This window comes from Sylvia atricapilla, chromosome 1 (genome assembly GCF_009819655.1).
Source record: "Sylvia atricapilla isolate bSylAtr1 chromosome 1, bSylAtr1.pri, whole genome shotgun sequence".
Taxonomy (NCBI): domain Eukaryota; kingdom Metazoa; phylum Chordata; class Aves; order Passeriformes; family Sylviidae; genus Sylvia; species Sylvia atricapilla.
This window is the reverse complement of record NC_089140.1, coordinates 151,572,177-151,588,854: the sequence shown is the minus strand read 5'-3', so window position 1 is coordinate 151,588,854 and position 16,678 is coordinate 151,572,177. Positions and strand designations below refer to the sequence as shown.

The 16,678-nt window shown below is 50.8% G+C and overlaps 1 protein-coding gene across 1 annotated transcript; it reads left to right on the top strand.

The window, feature by feature from the left end:
* Nucleotides 1-10,032: 10,032 nt before the first annotated feature.
* On the top strand, nucleotides 10,033-16,474 carry LOC136372301 (lymphocyte antigen 6E). The gene is made up of 3 exons (XM_066336856.1): nucleotides 10,033-10,178; nucleotides 14,460-14,579; nucleotides 15,698-16,474. Exons 1-3 carry the CDS (start codon nucleotides 10,127-10,129, stop codon nucleotides 15,904-15,906), a joined length of 381 nt encoding a protein of 126 aa, XP_066192953.1. The 5' UTR covers nucleotides 10,033-10,126; the 3' UTR covers nucleotides 15,907-16,474.
* The last annotated feature ends 204 nt before the right edge of the window (nucleotides 16,475-16,678 follow it).

The following is a 16,678-nucleotide window of genomic DNA, read 5'->3' as shown; positions in this document are numbered from 1 at the left end:
CTTTCAAAGCTCTGTGAGGAGTAACATCCCACCCTGCCTGAAACACAGGGAACAGCTGCACGGTTGTGTCAGCACAGGGGATGATCGGGGAATTTGTTCACGCTGAGTTTGGTTATCAAACATCTGTTTAATAAACAAGCAGGTGGAAGTAAAGCTGATTCGTGGCAGTGCTGTGGACATTTCTCCACTCTCAGTGGGGAGAAGTTTCTGGCTCCTCAGGCTCTTTCTTCCCATTCCCATTTTGAAATGAGCTTCTCCCACCAGAGTAAAAAGGGAAAGGCAGAGAGGGAAAGGCAGTGGGAAGGTGGGAGGGAGAAGGGAAGGAACGGGGGCAGCCTGCTGAGCTGGGAGTTGCTCTCACACTGCCTCCTCATGGACCTCATCCAGCTGGAAAGGACATCCCCATATCTATTCCCCTCTTTTTATTTTCCAGGGCCAAAACAACCTCACACAGCTGTTGCCGATCCCTGTCACTCAGAGACTGTGAGAGGCTTTCTGCAGGCCCACGTTCCTGGCAGAGAAACCATCCATTGTTGTTGAGCTTTGTTTGGTTCTGCCCTCCAAGCTCTCTGCTCCCTCCTGCCCCCGCAGGGGCTGCAGCTGAGGGGACACAGAAAAGCTCTGTAGGAGGCCTGGGGGTGTCACAGAGAGGGAGAAGAAGGGCAGCCAGCCAGGGACTCACACAAACACCTCAGAGCCTTCTTGGGTCACAGCCCCGGCTGCAAGCTCCCATTCCTGGAAAACACACTGAAAAAAAAAAAAAAAAAAAAGGAAAAGCTGGCAGCATCCCTAGCTCAGCTGTCTGCTGGGAGAAACCAGAGCTGGTCCAAACAATTGAAGGGTGTCAGCTCTTTTTTATGTTGTGTTTGATGGTTAAATGAGATCTTTTGCTTTTTCTGAAGCATTGCCCTGGAACTCTGCTGGGTTCTGGTTGCACATGTGGAAAGATGTGGATTTCTGAGGCGTTTCGCGGTGCCTGGATTTCAGAGCCACTGGTTTTCCAGGAGGAGGGAAGATTCCACATCAAACCTCATGTTTTGTGCCGTGAGCCCTGGATCTGGTGGCCGGTTTTAAATATTTTGTTTAATGGATGGAGGGGAAATGAAAGAAATAGAAGAGGTGACAGCACAGTGGTGGGCAGGGACAAGAGGACACTGACACCCCACTGAGCAGATCTGGTGAGCTGTGCCTGGAGATAACAGATGTCAAAAGACCAAACCAACGGAGAACCTGCTGCTAATTTTCTCTCACCAAAGACAGCCTCAAAAGGGAAGGAAAATTAGGGTGGGCAAGGGGAAGAACAAGTTTTTGAACCAAAAAGAAGGAAGAGGTGTCCAGCTGCTGGTGGGGCCGTGGTGGCTGTGCTGCATCCCAATTCCAGGAGCAAGTCCTCCAGGAGAAGTCCTCCAGGAGTGAGTCCTCCATATCCTGCACATCTTTTCCCTGCAGGACCTCGGGTGCTTTAAAAAAAACTCCCAAAGAAGTTTGGCTCCAGGCCAAAGCTGTTACTGTTTTACCACCTGTCATATTGGCAGGGGAAAGAGGAAATAGAAGGAGCAATTTATATCTGAACCAGACTTCGCTGGACATGAGAAAGCAAAAAACTTTGTGAGAGAGACCATCTGGAGGGGTAGGAACAAGTGGAGGATTGAGATAAGTCCAGTGAGGGTGTGGGGAACCGGGATGGACACAGTTCAGGAGGGAGAACAAACCTTATCCAGATCTTTTGCTGACCCTTATTCCCAGCTCTTCCCCCACTTTCCACTGCAGCAGTTCAAGTGCTGCCGGAAGGTCAAATGAGAGTGGCTTCCTAGAATTGTCTATAAATTTAGAGGAACCCTTTCTTTTCCTGAAGTTTCTGGATGCCAAAGCAGCTGGATTGGCCAGGATTATCCTGACTGATTCTTTGGAAGTGAAGGGATTGTGTTTAACAGGATTTACTCGTTGTCCTGTCCACCCACCTAGCTCCTGGACTGAAAGCTCCTGGCTGTGGGAGCTGAAGGTTATGGAAAAGTAAATCTGGAGGTGGGAATTCTGTATGGACTTCGTCAGCACTGATCCTCTGAGTGGAAAACCGCTGGAACTCTTTCAAATAAAGAAGGAAGAGGAACAATTTAAAACTCTCCTCCTTCACTGGAGGTGAGGAATGAGCTGATTATGAGGTCACAGCTCCTTTTCCACACTGGTTCCTCCCTTCCCTGGGCTGGAGGAAGGAAAAGGTAGCAGATCAAGGCTTCTGCGGCTCACCTTCAGGCAATTCCTTTTATTCCCTCATGGATTGAATCAGTCCCATTTCCCTTTTCCAGTGCCAGGTTTGGGTGCTGGTGCTCTCCAGGCTGAGCTGCCTGGGAGAAGGGAGAAGAATTCCAGGTGATTCTTGGAGCTTCTGTGTAGGATTTGTTTTCCAACCCCACAACTCTGAGTTGCACTTGCAGAGTCAGGAGTTGTGTTTGTGCTCCCACGTGAGGAGTAAGAGGGAAAACAGGTGTGGGGACACGACCACATCAAACACAAGAGCAAGAACCATTTTTCTGCCACGGATATTAATGAGATGAACTAATTAACACATCAAAAGTGAATAAAATTAGTGCTTTCGACATAAGTATGCAAATCAGCGAGGGTTGCCAGCCAAAGTGGTGTCCAGGAAAATCAGGAGGAGAGATCCATCACAGCTACCAGACCCAGCCTGTTTCTCCTGCTCCTGTTTCTTTGCAACAGGGAAATCTGGGTGTTTTGGGAGACTGGGTATCAACAAATCACAGACTCGTTTAGGCTCTCCAAAATCATTGAGTCCAACCTGTGACCAACCCTCACCAGAGCACTGAGTGCCACATCCAAAGCCTTTCCATGAAGAAGTGTGGAAAAAATCCATTATTATAAAGGGTATAGTGTACTCTCTAGGGACACACAGGGCATCCAAGCCAGACTGGGGGAAAAAAAGCTCTGAAACAGATCATCAAACAAAGATGTAGAGGCAAGAGATGATCAGCAAGGATTTTGTGACACGTGGGTGATATCCCTCCCTGCAAGGAGACAGCAAAATCTGTGAGGGTAAAAAGTGGTACCTGTCACACAGCTCAGCCTTAATAAAGCTTTTGGCACAGTGTCACATGATGGGCCCAGGAGCAAAACCAAGAAAACCCCAGCTGGGCTGAAATCATGAGCAAATCGCAGCCAACAATTTGCTGTCAGGCTGGAACGATCCATTAAAAGGCTCCTCTTGGCTGTGGGAGGATGAAAAGTTTTAATTGCTGGTTTGGATGATGTATTGGACAATAAATTCACTGAGCTCATGGGTGACGAGCTGAGACAATCTGCAGGCAGGAGAATTCTGGGTGATTCCAGGAAATTTAAGTGGTAGGCTGAGAAAAGAGGGTGTAATTTAGGGAAGGAGGAGCACAAAGCTCTCCAGTTAATGTGGCACAAATATGGGATGAGGGAATCTCCCTCGCAGCAATCTGGCAGGAAAAGGAGATGTGCTGGATCACAAGTTTAACACGTGTCAAACTTTGGGGAAAAAAAAAAAAAAAAAAAAAAAAAAAAGCTTTGTTGGAATTCTGCACTCCATGGAAAAACCTTACACATGGCACTGGGAAGTGTAAACTGGTGTGTGATGGGATGAGAACCTCCCAGATCCTCCAGATGGAAGGTTCGGCCAGCTTTTTTCTTCCCACTTTTTGTATTGGGGTCACATAGCAGCTAAGAAGATTTTAGAGAGCATCAGAAGGAATTCCTGGCATCCAAAGTAGGGTGAAGAGCTGAAAAACTGCCTCCAGAAGCAGCAGCTTTAGCACCATAATTAGGATTCATCAAAGCATGGAAAAAAACTCCAGTCTTAGCACCTCCTTCGTGTCTCCACTGGGGCTGGAGAATGAACTCATTCCTGGTGATTCCCATTCCTGCTTCTCTCTGTCACCTTTCTGTCACTCCCACGTGGAGATGGGTCCCTCCCCCAGAGCAGAATTGGGGTGTTCAGGGCTGGCTTTGCTTTATCACAGGATCATGGAATATTTTGGCTTGGAAGGGACCTAAAAGACCTCGTTCCAACCACTCTGGCTGTGAGCAGGGACACCTTCCATGAGATCAGGTTGCTCCAAGACAAAGACTGAGCAGCCAAAGTGACCCAAAGCTCTTCCAGTGACGTGGAAAGAACTTCCACGTAGGAACTTTCACTCCAAAGGATTGCAATCCCAGGATTTCAGTCAACATTGAAGCAGTGCTGAGGCAGACGGTGGAGAGAGCTCTGCACAGGAACGATGGTTTTCCCATTTTCCAGCTGATTCCTTACTCGGACAAGTCTTTAAATTCCACACAAAGAATTGAGAGTGCCATGGGTGCAATTTTCCTTGGTCCAGGAGAGGCAGGAACAGGCCCTGGCTCTGTGCCCAGTGCTCACAACAGCTCACCTGGGACGTGCCTGCAGCTCCAGGATGCAGAATTAGATGTTAATCAGCAATTAGATAACGAGCAGACCCCACTCCTGGGAATGAGACTCCCTTCTGCAGTCACAGGAATAAAACTCCCTGCGAGATCTTTGGGGAGAAGGGAGAGATTTGGTAATATAAAAATCTTGGAGAAACTGGATTTTGCCTTTCACACTCTTCCTCATGGGTTTCCTTGGGTCACAAGCACACCAATGTGGGTGTGCCCAGATCACCTGGCCCGTGTCACTTCTGTGCCACCGGCAGCCAAAAGATGAAAGCCCCGCAATTCTCCTCGCGTCTCTAAAGCTGAGCACAAGGTGAAGGTAAAAGGTGAAAGGCAGAGCAAACAAACCCCCCAAATTTGGACTTTTTTTTACAGCTTTTGGAGCAAGGATGCTGCTTTTGCTCAGTTTCTCTTCCGTTTCTTCCCCTTGCAGATGAAATTCCTGAATATTCCAGCCCTTTTGCTTACTTTATCTGGGTGATTCACGGGTCCCACCCCTCTGGAGTTTCTTACCCAAGGTCAGCTTGTTCATTCTCTACTTTTGAATGAACACGGGCACGGTGCTCCACGGCAATCAGCAAATGCCTTTCGTTTCGCCCTTTGTTCTGCTGGTTCTTCTGGTTCTTCCACACCCTGGAACATTCCCATTCCTATGGTTTATTTCATACACCGAGTTTTATATTTCCACCACAAACCTCCATAAGTCTATCACCTTGCCTACAGCTTCAGCATATTTTTGTGCTGCCTCCTTGGAGCCTGGTGAATTCCTTGTCCATAGGAAAGAACATTTTTTTGGTGGAAGGATTAAGGGAAATGATTGAAAAGCCTCTTCCCACCCGAAAAAAACCCCAGAGATGAGGCACCTGTTCCAGGAGAGGAAGTACCCAGGAAATTTTGCAGGTGGTCCAGAATCCCTGATGGCTCAAAAACTGCCAGGATTGGGGAAAAAACAAAACAAAACAAAACAATACAAAACAAAACAAAGAAAACACCACAAAACAACCCTATAAAACAAGTCCAGAATTCACCCAGGAGAGGAAATCAGGCCTGGAGACAGGGATAGACACCAGGTAGTTAAGGATCAGTGTTGGAGAAGAGAATCAGGGAATATCCTGAGTTGGAAAAGCAAAAAAGGATCATCTGTTCCAACCCTAAAAGTCACCTGAGGCCAGAAATAGATAAGAAACAAACCACAGCACACGGTCAAGGTCCATCCAGGACAAGGCTGGGGACAGGGACACTTATGAAAGGTTAAATTTGAGCTTAAAGGGGGTTCCTAGAGCCATGGGCACAGTCTGGGGAGGGCCCTGCAGAGGCTGCTCAGGGAAATTAAACTTTTTGCTTGAGAAACAAACTCTCCTTTAAAGAGTCACAGTTGTTTTCCTGTCAAAACAAGCTGAGGGTGAGTCACGCAGACTTTGGAAGGAGGAAGTGTGAGAATTCCAACACCAGCTGAGCACCACCAGGCAGCAAATCCACTTTCACCTGAGGCTCGGGGAGGGAAAGGGAAAAGGAAACGTGGATGTCAGCCAGAAGTGAAAGTTCATCCATCTGACAGGCAGATACTGACTGTAGGTTGTGGCTGGAGGGAGGCAGATGAAGGTTTTATTCCTTTATCTATAAAAAAATGTAATAAATTAATAAATGTAATTTAAAAAAAATGTAAAAAAGGATCTGGTTGGGCACATTTATTTCAGGAATTTTCAGGAATCTCAGCAGCTACCTGAGGGAAATCCCAGGTGTTTCCCCACAGGATGCAGCAGAGGTGGCAGAGGACAGTGACCTGTTTGGCACCACAGACAGCAAAGAATAACCTGGTTTGCCCACGGAAAAATCTATGTCCAGAGCATCCCTGGATGTTCCAGATATGATCCTGAGGGTCTTCTGAATAACTTTTGATCCAGAGAGATCAGGAGGGACTTCAGGAGGAGGAGGAGGAGCATCCAGGGTGGGATGATGAGGAAGGGCTGGGATATGGAGCTGGGCCTCATTCAGGTGCAGCAGGATGTGAGCAGGAATTCCAGGGATGGTGATTCCCAGCTCCAGCATTCCATGTGTTACAAGTGACGTAACCAAACTGGTAATTAAAGAGGATTTTATCGCAGTACCAAAATCAGTTTTGGAAAAGCCACAATCAAAACAGAGCCGAGCCCGGGGTTGACACTGCGTGAACTTAGATTCAGACTTTACCACTCCAAATCTCCCTCAGTTCCCAAATTCTGCCTTTGCAGGGTCCCGTTTTACACATTTTCTCGTCTGAACAAGGGTTTCTTCCTCTTCTGTCTCTCTCTCGCTCTGTTAGCACATTCACGTATTTTCTTTTCTCGCTGCCCGGCCTGAGGAAAAGTTTTCCAGGAAGGGAATGAATACTGATTGTCTTTACGGGAACTTGTTTTGGGAACGCACCTCGTTAGCGACACACATTATCTTACCCTGGATGCAGATCGGATGCATCTCCCGGGGTGTTGTCAGAACCATACCCGGAGGCAGCTCATCTGCGCCTGGTGACTCCCTGCTTTTTCTGGTGTAAATCGATGTTTTCCTCTGTTCCCGGCCGTGGTTTCACAATTCCCGAAATCTTTAATTCTCAAAGCACGACTTATCTTATACCATGATGGAATATAATACCCATGGAATGTCAGGGGCTGTGCCAGCACCTGGGCAAGGACCTGCACGCCCAGACTGTGTTAGAGCAAAGTTCTCCGGACAAACAGAATTTTGGGGATGAGGGAAAGCAGCGAGGATGGAGATCCTGAGTTTTTGCTCTCTCATGTCCTCCCAGTCCTCTGCCAAACTGAATCTCCACGTTTTGGGAGGTGAGGTAGGACTCCCCCACAAAGCAGTTCCAACCCTCTCTGGAAGAAATGTGAACAATTCCCAACTCCAGAGCGTGATGCAATTACTGGGGAAAAAAAAAAAAAAAGAAAAAAAAAAGACTGTGTCCCCTTCCTGAGTCATCCAAAGAAAGCGGTTTGAGCAGTTCTGCTCCACTGATGGGGGAAACGTCTCATTTGCAAATTCCTCTGAGGTTTTGGTGCCTCACGTGCACAGCCAGGCCCAGGAAGTCTCACACAAACCCTGAAACAGAAGTGTGGTGGGGAAAAAAAAACCTCTCTGTGTCCCCACCCCGGCTCCACAGAAGCTGAGCAAGGTTTTATTGACCCTGAATTTCAATCTTCAGCTCGTCAAGTGCCTGTTCAACATCAAACCCTTGCAGGCCCAGTTAGTCTAGGTTTAATTTCTGCACCACCTCTGCTGCCCTGACCCATCAAAGGACCTGTCACACTCATCATTTCCTGATTTTAACTGTACCAAATCCTCCCCAGCATGCCACAACCATTAAATATTTGCTCTAGCACCAGTTTACCCTCTGATACAACCACTTCCTTATGTCCTTCTCCCTCAAGCATGTTTTTGTAGCTGTCTCCACCTTTCCCCAGCACAAGCCACATTCCTGGTGCTGGACTCTACCCTGCTGACTTTCTTGCTTCACCCTTCTTTTTGTGAAGGCATATTTTTTGGCCTTGCACTCACAGTATGAAGCCAATGGTTGAATAAAGCCCTCCATTGACCCCCAAACTTGCAGGAAGAGGCTGGAGCACTCAGGGCAGGACCAGGACAGAAATCTCTGCCAGCAGAGTTGCTGTGTTGAGCTCTGCAGTCTGTCCCACACAACAACCTTGGTAGGAGGGAGGTGGGAGATGAGTTTAGGCCATTCAATATAAAATATCCTGAGTTGCAAGGGACCCAAAAGGATCATCGAGTTCTCAGAAGGGCTTGCTTCCTCACCTGGTGCAATTCCAACCACAGAAAACCGGTCCCTGGTGGCTCTGGTCACCTCTTCCTTTTGCAGCATCCTGTCATTAGTGCTGCTCCTGCCCAGACATTCCAGCAGTATCTGGATGACTCCAGATCCCGTGCTGGGTTGTGACCTCTGTGACTCTCAGGTCCTATCTCTTCCTTATCTCTTCCTTCTTATCAGAGACAGGCCCTCTCCAGGAAAAAAAAATGGGCTGATAATGTTAAATATAAGTGTGGGAGAAATCCAGGAAGCTGTAGTTCCTCGTACTGTTCTCTTGGGGATGAGGAGATTGTGTCATAAAATCCCAAATCTGGTTTAGAAAAGACCTGAAAGGTCACCCAGTTCCAACCTCCTGCCATGGGCAGGGACACCTTCCACTATCCCAGGTCACTCCAAGCCTCATCCAACCTGGCCTGGAACACTTCCAGGGATGGGGCAGCCACAGCTTCTTTGGGAAACCTGTGCCAGGGCCTCAGGACCCCCACAGGGAAGAATTCCTTCCCAATATTCAACCAAAATTCTACTTCCTTGGCCTGTATGAAACAGGAGTTTTGTACATGTGTCTGAATTACATTTTCTCAAGTTACCACAAAGCTGAAACTTCCCATTCTTTTTTTAGTGTTTGATTTGCCCCAGCGGCCCGTTCCAGTGGAAGATATGAGACCACAGAAACTGCTCGGAAATCAGTTCCTGCTAGAATACCTGGCAGTGACAAATTAAAGTGAGCCACAGGAAAGAAAAGGGAAGCAGGGGTTTGCAGGCATGGGCTTGCTTCCCAAGCAGAGTGCTCTGAATGCCTCCGACAAGACAGGGGCCGGAATTTCTCCTGACAGATGCATTCGCCAAGAAATGCTGACTCTGCAGAATTAAACCCATCTGTGGCACAGAGTTTGTCAAGCCTGCTTGTTTCCTGCTGGCTCACCAGCCTTATCCTCCATTCCCAGGCTTTCCTGACAGCCAGTTTCACAGGGGCCCTCCCCCACTTCTCTTCTTGCAGCTCCTTTCCTAGAGGATTTAGCTATTTCCATGGGACCTACTGAATTTGGGACACTCCAACGTCAGGGGACTTATTTACAATCTGAAGACTCATCCTGCCAAGCAACTCAGTCTGTCCCGTGCCACCCCAGCTGCTGGGCTCTTCAAGCTTCCCAATCCTGTATGTCTAATCCAATTTAGGCTCTGGTCAACAGATGGGGGAGTTGGTTCTTTATGTGCTTGGATCTTGAGTGGGGGCTGTGCGTGCAGAGGGGTCAGACCTGGGCAGGGGGTGCTGCATGCAGGGACAGGTTCTGTGTTCGGGGGGTCTCACTTGCAGGAGATCCATGCAGCGAGTCTTGGATACAGGCAATGCGTGTGTACAGGGTGATTCGGAACGTGTGGAGGAGGATGCGCGTGTACTCAGGGGGATATGTGAGAGGAGATGCACGGAGGAGGGAAGCAGGAAATCAGCAGGTTCTGTAGGTAGAGGGAGTCAGAGAATCACGGAATCCCAGAATAACCTGAGTTTGAAGGATTGGACTTGGATGAGTGGAGTCCGGCATATAGGCAGCCCCCTACTCCCGTCTCTTCCTTCAGGGAAACAGAGAGGACCCGGAGTGGGGCTGGAACAAGGTTCCTGGGGCACGGGTAGGGGAAAGCTGGCTCCGTTCCCCCTCGGCCAGCCGCTGCCATGCCGACACGTCGCCCTCAACACCCGATTCCTAGCCCCGGTTCTCCCTAGCGGGTAAACGAAACTAGGCGTGGCCGGGGAGGCGGAGGGGGGAGGCGGCGCGGGGGCCGGGTCCTGCCCGCGGGGCGGAGCCGCCGCCCTTTCCCCACCCCCGGCGCCCGGCCCTGCCGCCAGCCCCGAGCTCCTCCAGCCGCCCTGCGCATCTCTCCGGCCACATCGTCCGCACCATGAAGGCGCTCCTGCTCGCTGTGCTGGCCGCGGTGCTGTGCGTGGAGAGAGGTAAGGGAAGGGGATGGCCCCGCCACCATCGCCTCCCCCGCAGGTCCCCCGGTCCCTCGCCGGAAAGCAAATTGGGGGTTGGGGGAGTGATGCGTGTGGCAGGGTAGGCTGTGAAGTTGGAGGTTATTAGGGGGTATAAGGGTTGAAAAGGGGCTGGGGCACATCGCTGAGCCGCGTTATGGTTCGGAGCGAGGTGCGGGGGTGTCTTTCCGAGACCTGCCGCACACTAGTGTCCTCCCTCCTGGAGCAGGAACTTCGCGGCTTCCCCGCCTGTATGCATAGGTGAGCATCTCCGGCTGTGCGGGTGGATATCCTGGAGCTTTTCCCAGTTACGGCTCGAACAAAGAGCAGGGCCGGCTGCGCTCCCCTTTTTTCGGCGCAGCCAGCCGGGATAACGGCGCTGGGATGGGCTGAGATGCAGCCGAGAGGAAAAGAAGGGTGGTGGAGGGGAGAGGCAGCCCAGCCCCGGCAATGGCTGATGGAGCAAAGTCAGAGCAGAGCCACTCGTGACTGTGGCCCCTGCTGCCCCCTCCGAGCATCCTTGGGGGCCGCCTGCGGTGGCCGGTGCGGGGCGCGGTGACCCCTAAGGGACAATGCCCCGTGGGGCGCATCCTGGGGCTGCCGCCGAACCTGGGCAGAACGCGGTTCCTGTTGCTGTGTGCTGAACTGCCAAGTTGCCCAAGTCGCAGAGGCCTGCCCGTTCCCTCCTTTTCCCCCACCGACTCCATTCCTCACTGTCCAAACTCCTCGGGGCCGTGCAGAAAAACGCGTATTGTTCCCATATGTCGCTGCTTGGAGGAGCCAAACAAAGAGCGAACGGGGAGAGTTCTGAGCTCTCCCAGCCCCTGCTCGGCAAGCAGGGTCCCTTCTTGTTTCCTGGGGGTACCGCTGAGATGGAACTGGCTGCTTGCTGCCCTTCCCATTCCCCCCTCCCAGTGGGATCCGGGAAGCAACTGGCGATTGAAGCGTCGAGTCTCGGGCAGAGCTCGGCTGGTTTGTGCTCAGTTCCAGCGAGGAGGATGGGAGAGCCAGGCCAAAAAACCCACAGCCCTTTCAGCTTTAAACAAGTAAGGTTTTTTTTTTTTTTTTTTTTTTTTTTATCCAGGCAAAAGGGTTTGTTGCAGGTGGTTTTATCCCCAAACACTTCCAGCATACCCGGAGGGGATTTCACAGAAGAGCTTTACCCCCTGCTCCAAGATCTCGCCTGTGGATCTTGATAAGGATTTTGCCTAAGAGAATGGAAAAGCAGCATCGGGGCTGAATGGAAAAGCTGCCGGAACAACAGCGTTTTCCTGGTGCTGCCGAGCTGCAAAGTGGGCTTTTAAAGGCGTTTTTTCCCCCCATCTTTGCAAGAATGATTCAACTCCTTATCTGAAGGAATTCCCCCCAAATGCCCTGCTCTGTTTTGGGAGCTCTTTGTTCCTCTGAGAAGCCAAGCACAAACAAATACACACATAAATTCTTCCATTGGTGAAAACAAGGCTTCTCTTTTGCATTGTTCAGTCTTGGGATTTTTCTTCCCTTCCTTCCTTGTAACCTTGAGCTCCAACTCTTTGCTCCATCTACAGCTGCGTGAAATTAATTCTGCCACCCCTCTTGTGCCTTTTGTCTAAACCACTCAGCCTGTTTGTGCTCTCCTAACTCTGCAGTGGGTGTTTTTTTGGGGATAGAAAGTGACCAGATATTTCCTTTCTTAAACTCTGCCTCTCCTGGAAGGATTTTTTTTTCTGTTAAGGGGTAGTGGGTACGTGTGGCAATGAAAAACACGGGGACAGGTCGGAGATGCAGTGACAGGAGCAGAGATGGAGTCACATGGCAGAGAATTTCATGCCCAACAACACTTTCCTGTCATGCCCAAAGATTTCTGGTGTGTTTGTTCATGGAACCTTTAATGAACAGCATTGCACCACTCAGTGCCTTCAGTGCAGTGAGCAAAATACATATGGGGACATCTGTCCTGCCAGGATGCCCACAGGAAGCCTGTAATCCACTTCATCCCTGATTGCTGAAGATTCCTGGGGTGAGTCACTTTGCCCTCGGGGAATGGCTGTGAGGTGAAGAGTTTGGGACAGGTCACCTGAGACCTGGGAGCAGAGCTGGGCTTCACTCCCACATGGAGTTGTGGCCAACCCAGCGAGGGGCAGTGACTCAGTGGCTGGTCCCAATCCTCCTCCCCTGTCTCCTAAATGCAGAGATCCACTGAGGAATCTCTCCTGGAGGTTTTGACTCAGCTGGTGGCCCTGTAATCCCGGTGCTGTGGGTGTGCTGAGGTAACCTGGGTTTGTTGTAGGGATTGTTGCCAGAGTAAGGATCCTTGGAGGATCCGTGAGCCAGCCCAGGAAATTCCTGCTTGGGGGGTTGTGGTGTTGGCCTCCACTCCAAAGCAGAGATTTGGCTGCTCTGCTGTGACATTCAGGATCTCCCACTAACACACTTTAATCTGTTTCTCTGAGATTATATTTTGTTTTCTTTCCCCTCCTCAGCTGTGGCTGCTCAAAAGTCATTCCTCTGAGAGCAATTGTTATTTTTTTTCCTCATTTTTCTTGTAGAAACCTTTTATTTTCCTGAGAGAAACAGGAATGAGAAGAACCTTGAGATGTGGTGCAGTCCTATGGTGGAGTGGGACAGATGCTGAGCAATATTTGTCCAAATAAAAATTCTTCAAAATATCCATGTCAGGAACTGCTGAGCCTCAGGGAGCTCTCCCAGGGCTTCCTCTGCTTCACTTCCTTAGGAAAATTGTCCAAGGGGTCTCCAAAAAAGCTGGAGAGGAATTTTTTTACAAGGATAGGACAAGCAGGAATGGCTTCAAACTGAAAGAGAGTAGGTTTAGATTGGATTTGGGAAGAAATTCTTCTCCCCTGTGATGGTGAGGAGGCCCTGGCACAGGTTTCCCAGAGAAGCTGTGGCTGTCCCCATCCCTGGAAGTGTCCAGGGCCAGGTTGGAGAGGGCTTGGAGCAACCTGGGATAGTGGAAGGTGTCCCTGCCATGGCAGGGGGTTGGAACTGAATGATCCTGGAGCTCCCTTCCAACCCAAACCATTCCATGATTCTTTGGTGGTGAGGCTGAAGGAGGTGGGAGCAGTACCCTAACCCTTCCCACCCTAAATCAGACCCCGCTCTTCATCCTGTAAATACAGAAAGGGAAAGGCAATGCCCTGTGGAAGGGCTGCCTGGGAGCTCCAAAATCCCGATCTGTGGGACATTGGGAGCAGACCTGATCTGTCTGCATATGTAGGTCAACAACTGCAGCGTGGATGTGATGCTCTTGTATGTAAAACACAGAGATCAAAGTGCCCGTGGCCCCGCTGAGTTTCTGTCCAGGCTGTCCCCACAACCATTTCCCACCCCAAATGCTGTTTTCCAGTCGTTCCTCTTTGTGAGGGATGAGGGATGGGAGCCAGCTAGTCCATCCTGCTGCTGTAGGATAAGCCACAAATGATGCCTGAGGTTGCTCCAGGGGAGGTTTATTTGGAAATGAGGAAAAATTTCTTCACTGGTCAAATTTTGGAACGGTGGTGGAATCACCATCCCTGGAACTGTTCAAAAAATTGTGCAGCTGTGTTGCCTAAAGGCTTGGTTTAGTGGTGAATTTGGCAGTGCTGGGTTAATGGTTGGATTCAAAGATCTTGGAGGTCTTTTCCTGAAATGATTCCATGATTCTATAATTTCAGGGGACCCGCTGGTCTTGCAAGTCGTGAGCTTTCTGCAGCTGAAAAATCCTTTCCACCACGTGCTCCAGCTCAAGCATGGCCTGATCTTGGTGCCCAAAGCTGGGTCATGGAAAGTTTGAACCCGTGGTCACACCTGGAGCACTTCCCATCAGTGTCACAGAATCATAAAATCAGAATGGTTTCGCTTGGAAGGGGACCTGGAGATCATCCAGTTCCAACTGCCCTGCCCCAGGCAGGGACACCACGTCTGTGATGGCTGAGCTGAACCAGCCCAAGCCTCAAAAATTCACCTTTGGAATTTGGTTTCAGGTTGACAGCTGTAGCTCAGACACATTCTTGGTGCAGACTGGGCTGACAGAAAGTGCCAGGCTGTGGTTGTATCAGCTTTAGCTGATAAGAGCTTGAAATGCCTCCCTGAGGCTTGAGCCCTTCGCTTGCCCAATTTTTTTGGGACGGTAAAAAAAATCCCCTATTGCAGGTTGATAGAACTGAAACAGAAAGCGTGGCTGTGGGCAGACGCGAGACGTCCTGTGGGACAGAGGTGGGGACCTCCAAGTGAGGACATCTTCCCACCAGCTTCTAAATGAGCTTTGCCTTTCCCTTGCAGCCCACACGCTCGTCTGCTTCTCCTGCTCGGATGCCTCCTCCAACTGGGCCTGCCTGAAGCCTGTCAAGTGTGGGGAGAATGAAAACCACTGCGTGACGACGTACGTCGGCGTGGGGCTCGGTGAGTGGTGACAACACCTCCTCCTGTGCCCTCCTGGTTTCTCTCCTGGGTCACCTGCTGAGCTGCAGAGAGGCTTTGCCTTCTTCTGGCTGGGAGGGGGGAGGAAGGAAAAAAAACGGAAAGTTCTGCTTAGCAACTGGAGCGTCGGACCATCCCACGAGAATTCTTAGGAGGGACTCGCTGCCAGGAGGAGTCACGTTAGAGCCCACGTGCCTGCTCCGATGCCCGCCAGTCCGGGGGGAATTTCAGGCTGGGGGCGGGGAGTTTGCTGATGAATAAGTGAAAGCGTGGAGGATGCTGCAGGCTCCCCGTGTGGGAAGCTCCAGGGTTGCTGTTCCTGCTGATTTTTTGCCTCGTGTTCGGGTTCTCCATCCCTGAGTCCCACCTTTGTTTTGCTTTCCGTGGATGAGGCGGGAAGGGGTTGTGGGTCTCCTTCCTGAGTGCCTGGAGAGATCTGGGGGGTTCTCTCCTTCCCAGCTGCTGCTCTGAGGGAGGCAGGATGCTCTGGCAGATCTCCTGGTGCCTTTGCAGGAACCAGAGCCCATCCTGACTCTCCCTGGCAGAAGGAGGGGGAATTTCATGCCCAAATCTGCAGTGTGGGTGGGTCAGATGTGCACAAACAGAGACTGGAAGCTTTTATAAACTTCACTTCATAGCCCAGTGCTCATGGTTTCCTCTTTCCTGCCTCTTAACATGGGCTGTGCCTCTCTGGAAATGCAGGCTTGGCTCCCAAGTGTCTCCCCAGTGCTCCCTGTCTCCCTTGAGGAGCCGCAGAGTGAATCTCAAGAGGAATTTTTGGGATTCCTCACCGGAGCCGTTGCAGTTGAACATTGTCCGATCCAAAGGGGTGTCCCTGGGGTGTTGTGTGGTCTCTGGGGTGTTTGTGGGAGCTTATCATGGGTGATCCTTGATAAGAGGGGCTGGCTGGGATTGCTGTCTCCGAGAACCACTTCATCCTCTCTGGACCGCTTCATCCTCCCTGTGCCACCTGCACCACCTCCAACTCTTCCAGTGCTGCAATTCCTTTGCAGAGCAGGTGACCAGAAACCCCCCCACAAAAAAAAACGCATTCTAAACCTGTCTCTTTTCCCTTCCTGTCCACCCCACCCCAAATCCAGGCGGGAAATCCGGCCAGTCCATCTCCAAGGGATGCTCCCCTATCTGCCCCAGCGCCGGGATCAACCTGGGAATAGCGGCCGCCTCCGTTTACTGCTGTGACTCCTTCCTCTGCAACATCAGCGGCTCCAGCAGCGTCCGAGCCAGCTCCACCATCCTGGCCTTGGGAATTCTCGTCAGCCTCCTCTACGTCCTCCGGGCTCGCGAGTGACGGGGCTGCCCGAGGAAGAGCCGCCTCCCACGGGTCTCGTTAGCCAATATCTTCTCTGTTGCTGTCTGCAAGGAGGATCCTCTGTTTCTCAGCAGGCTTCCAAGGTGATTGTTTCCCGGACTTTTTTTGCTCTTCCAAGCGTTGGAGATCCTGGGCTGAGCTGTTTCTCCTCCTCCTGTGGACGTCTCCCGCCGCTGCGCTCTCGCTCCTCCTTCGCTGAGGTGGATGATTTTGGAAGGGTTTCTGCTTTTTTCTACCTATTAATAACACCCCCCTCCACCCCCCTCACTTCTAAGGTTGGTTAAACCAGGCTGGGACTCGCTGAGAACGGATTCACCCCAAGCACCACCAGGTCTGCTCCAGCACGTGGGTGGCACAGGCAGCGGGAATGCAGGATCCAAAGGGAGACACATTCCTGGCCCCTCGCAGCTGCAGGCTCTTTTTATAAAAATAATCTCGTTTCTTCTGATCCTGGGCTGACTTTTCTGGAAAGCCAATGCCGTGTACCTTGTCCTTCCAAGTTCTGTAAGTGCCACACCTGAATAAACTTGCTCCTGTTGTTATCTGAGATGGGACGTGTGTGTGTTTCCTTGCTCCAGGGATTAGGAACTCTTTTATGAAAAATCCCAATATTGCGCCCAGAATGAGGGGCCCTCACCCTCTCGAGCAACTTTTGGGTGCTTCATCTCCACATCCTTTCCAGCTGTGAGCAGCAAATCCATCTCCTCCCCGTTGCTGTCCTTCCTGATAAAAACCTCTGGGCCAGCTTGTT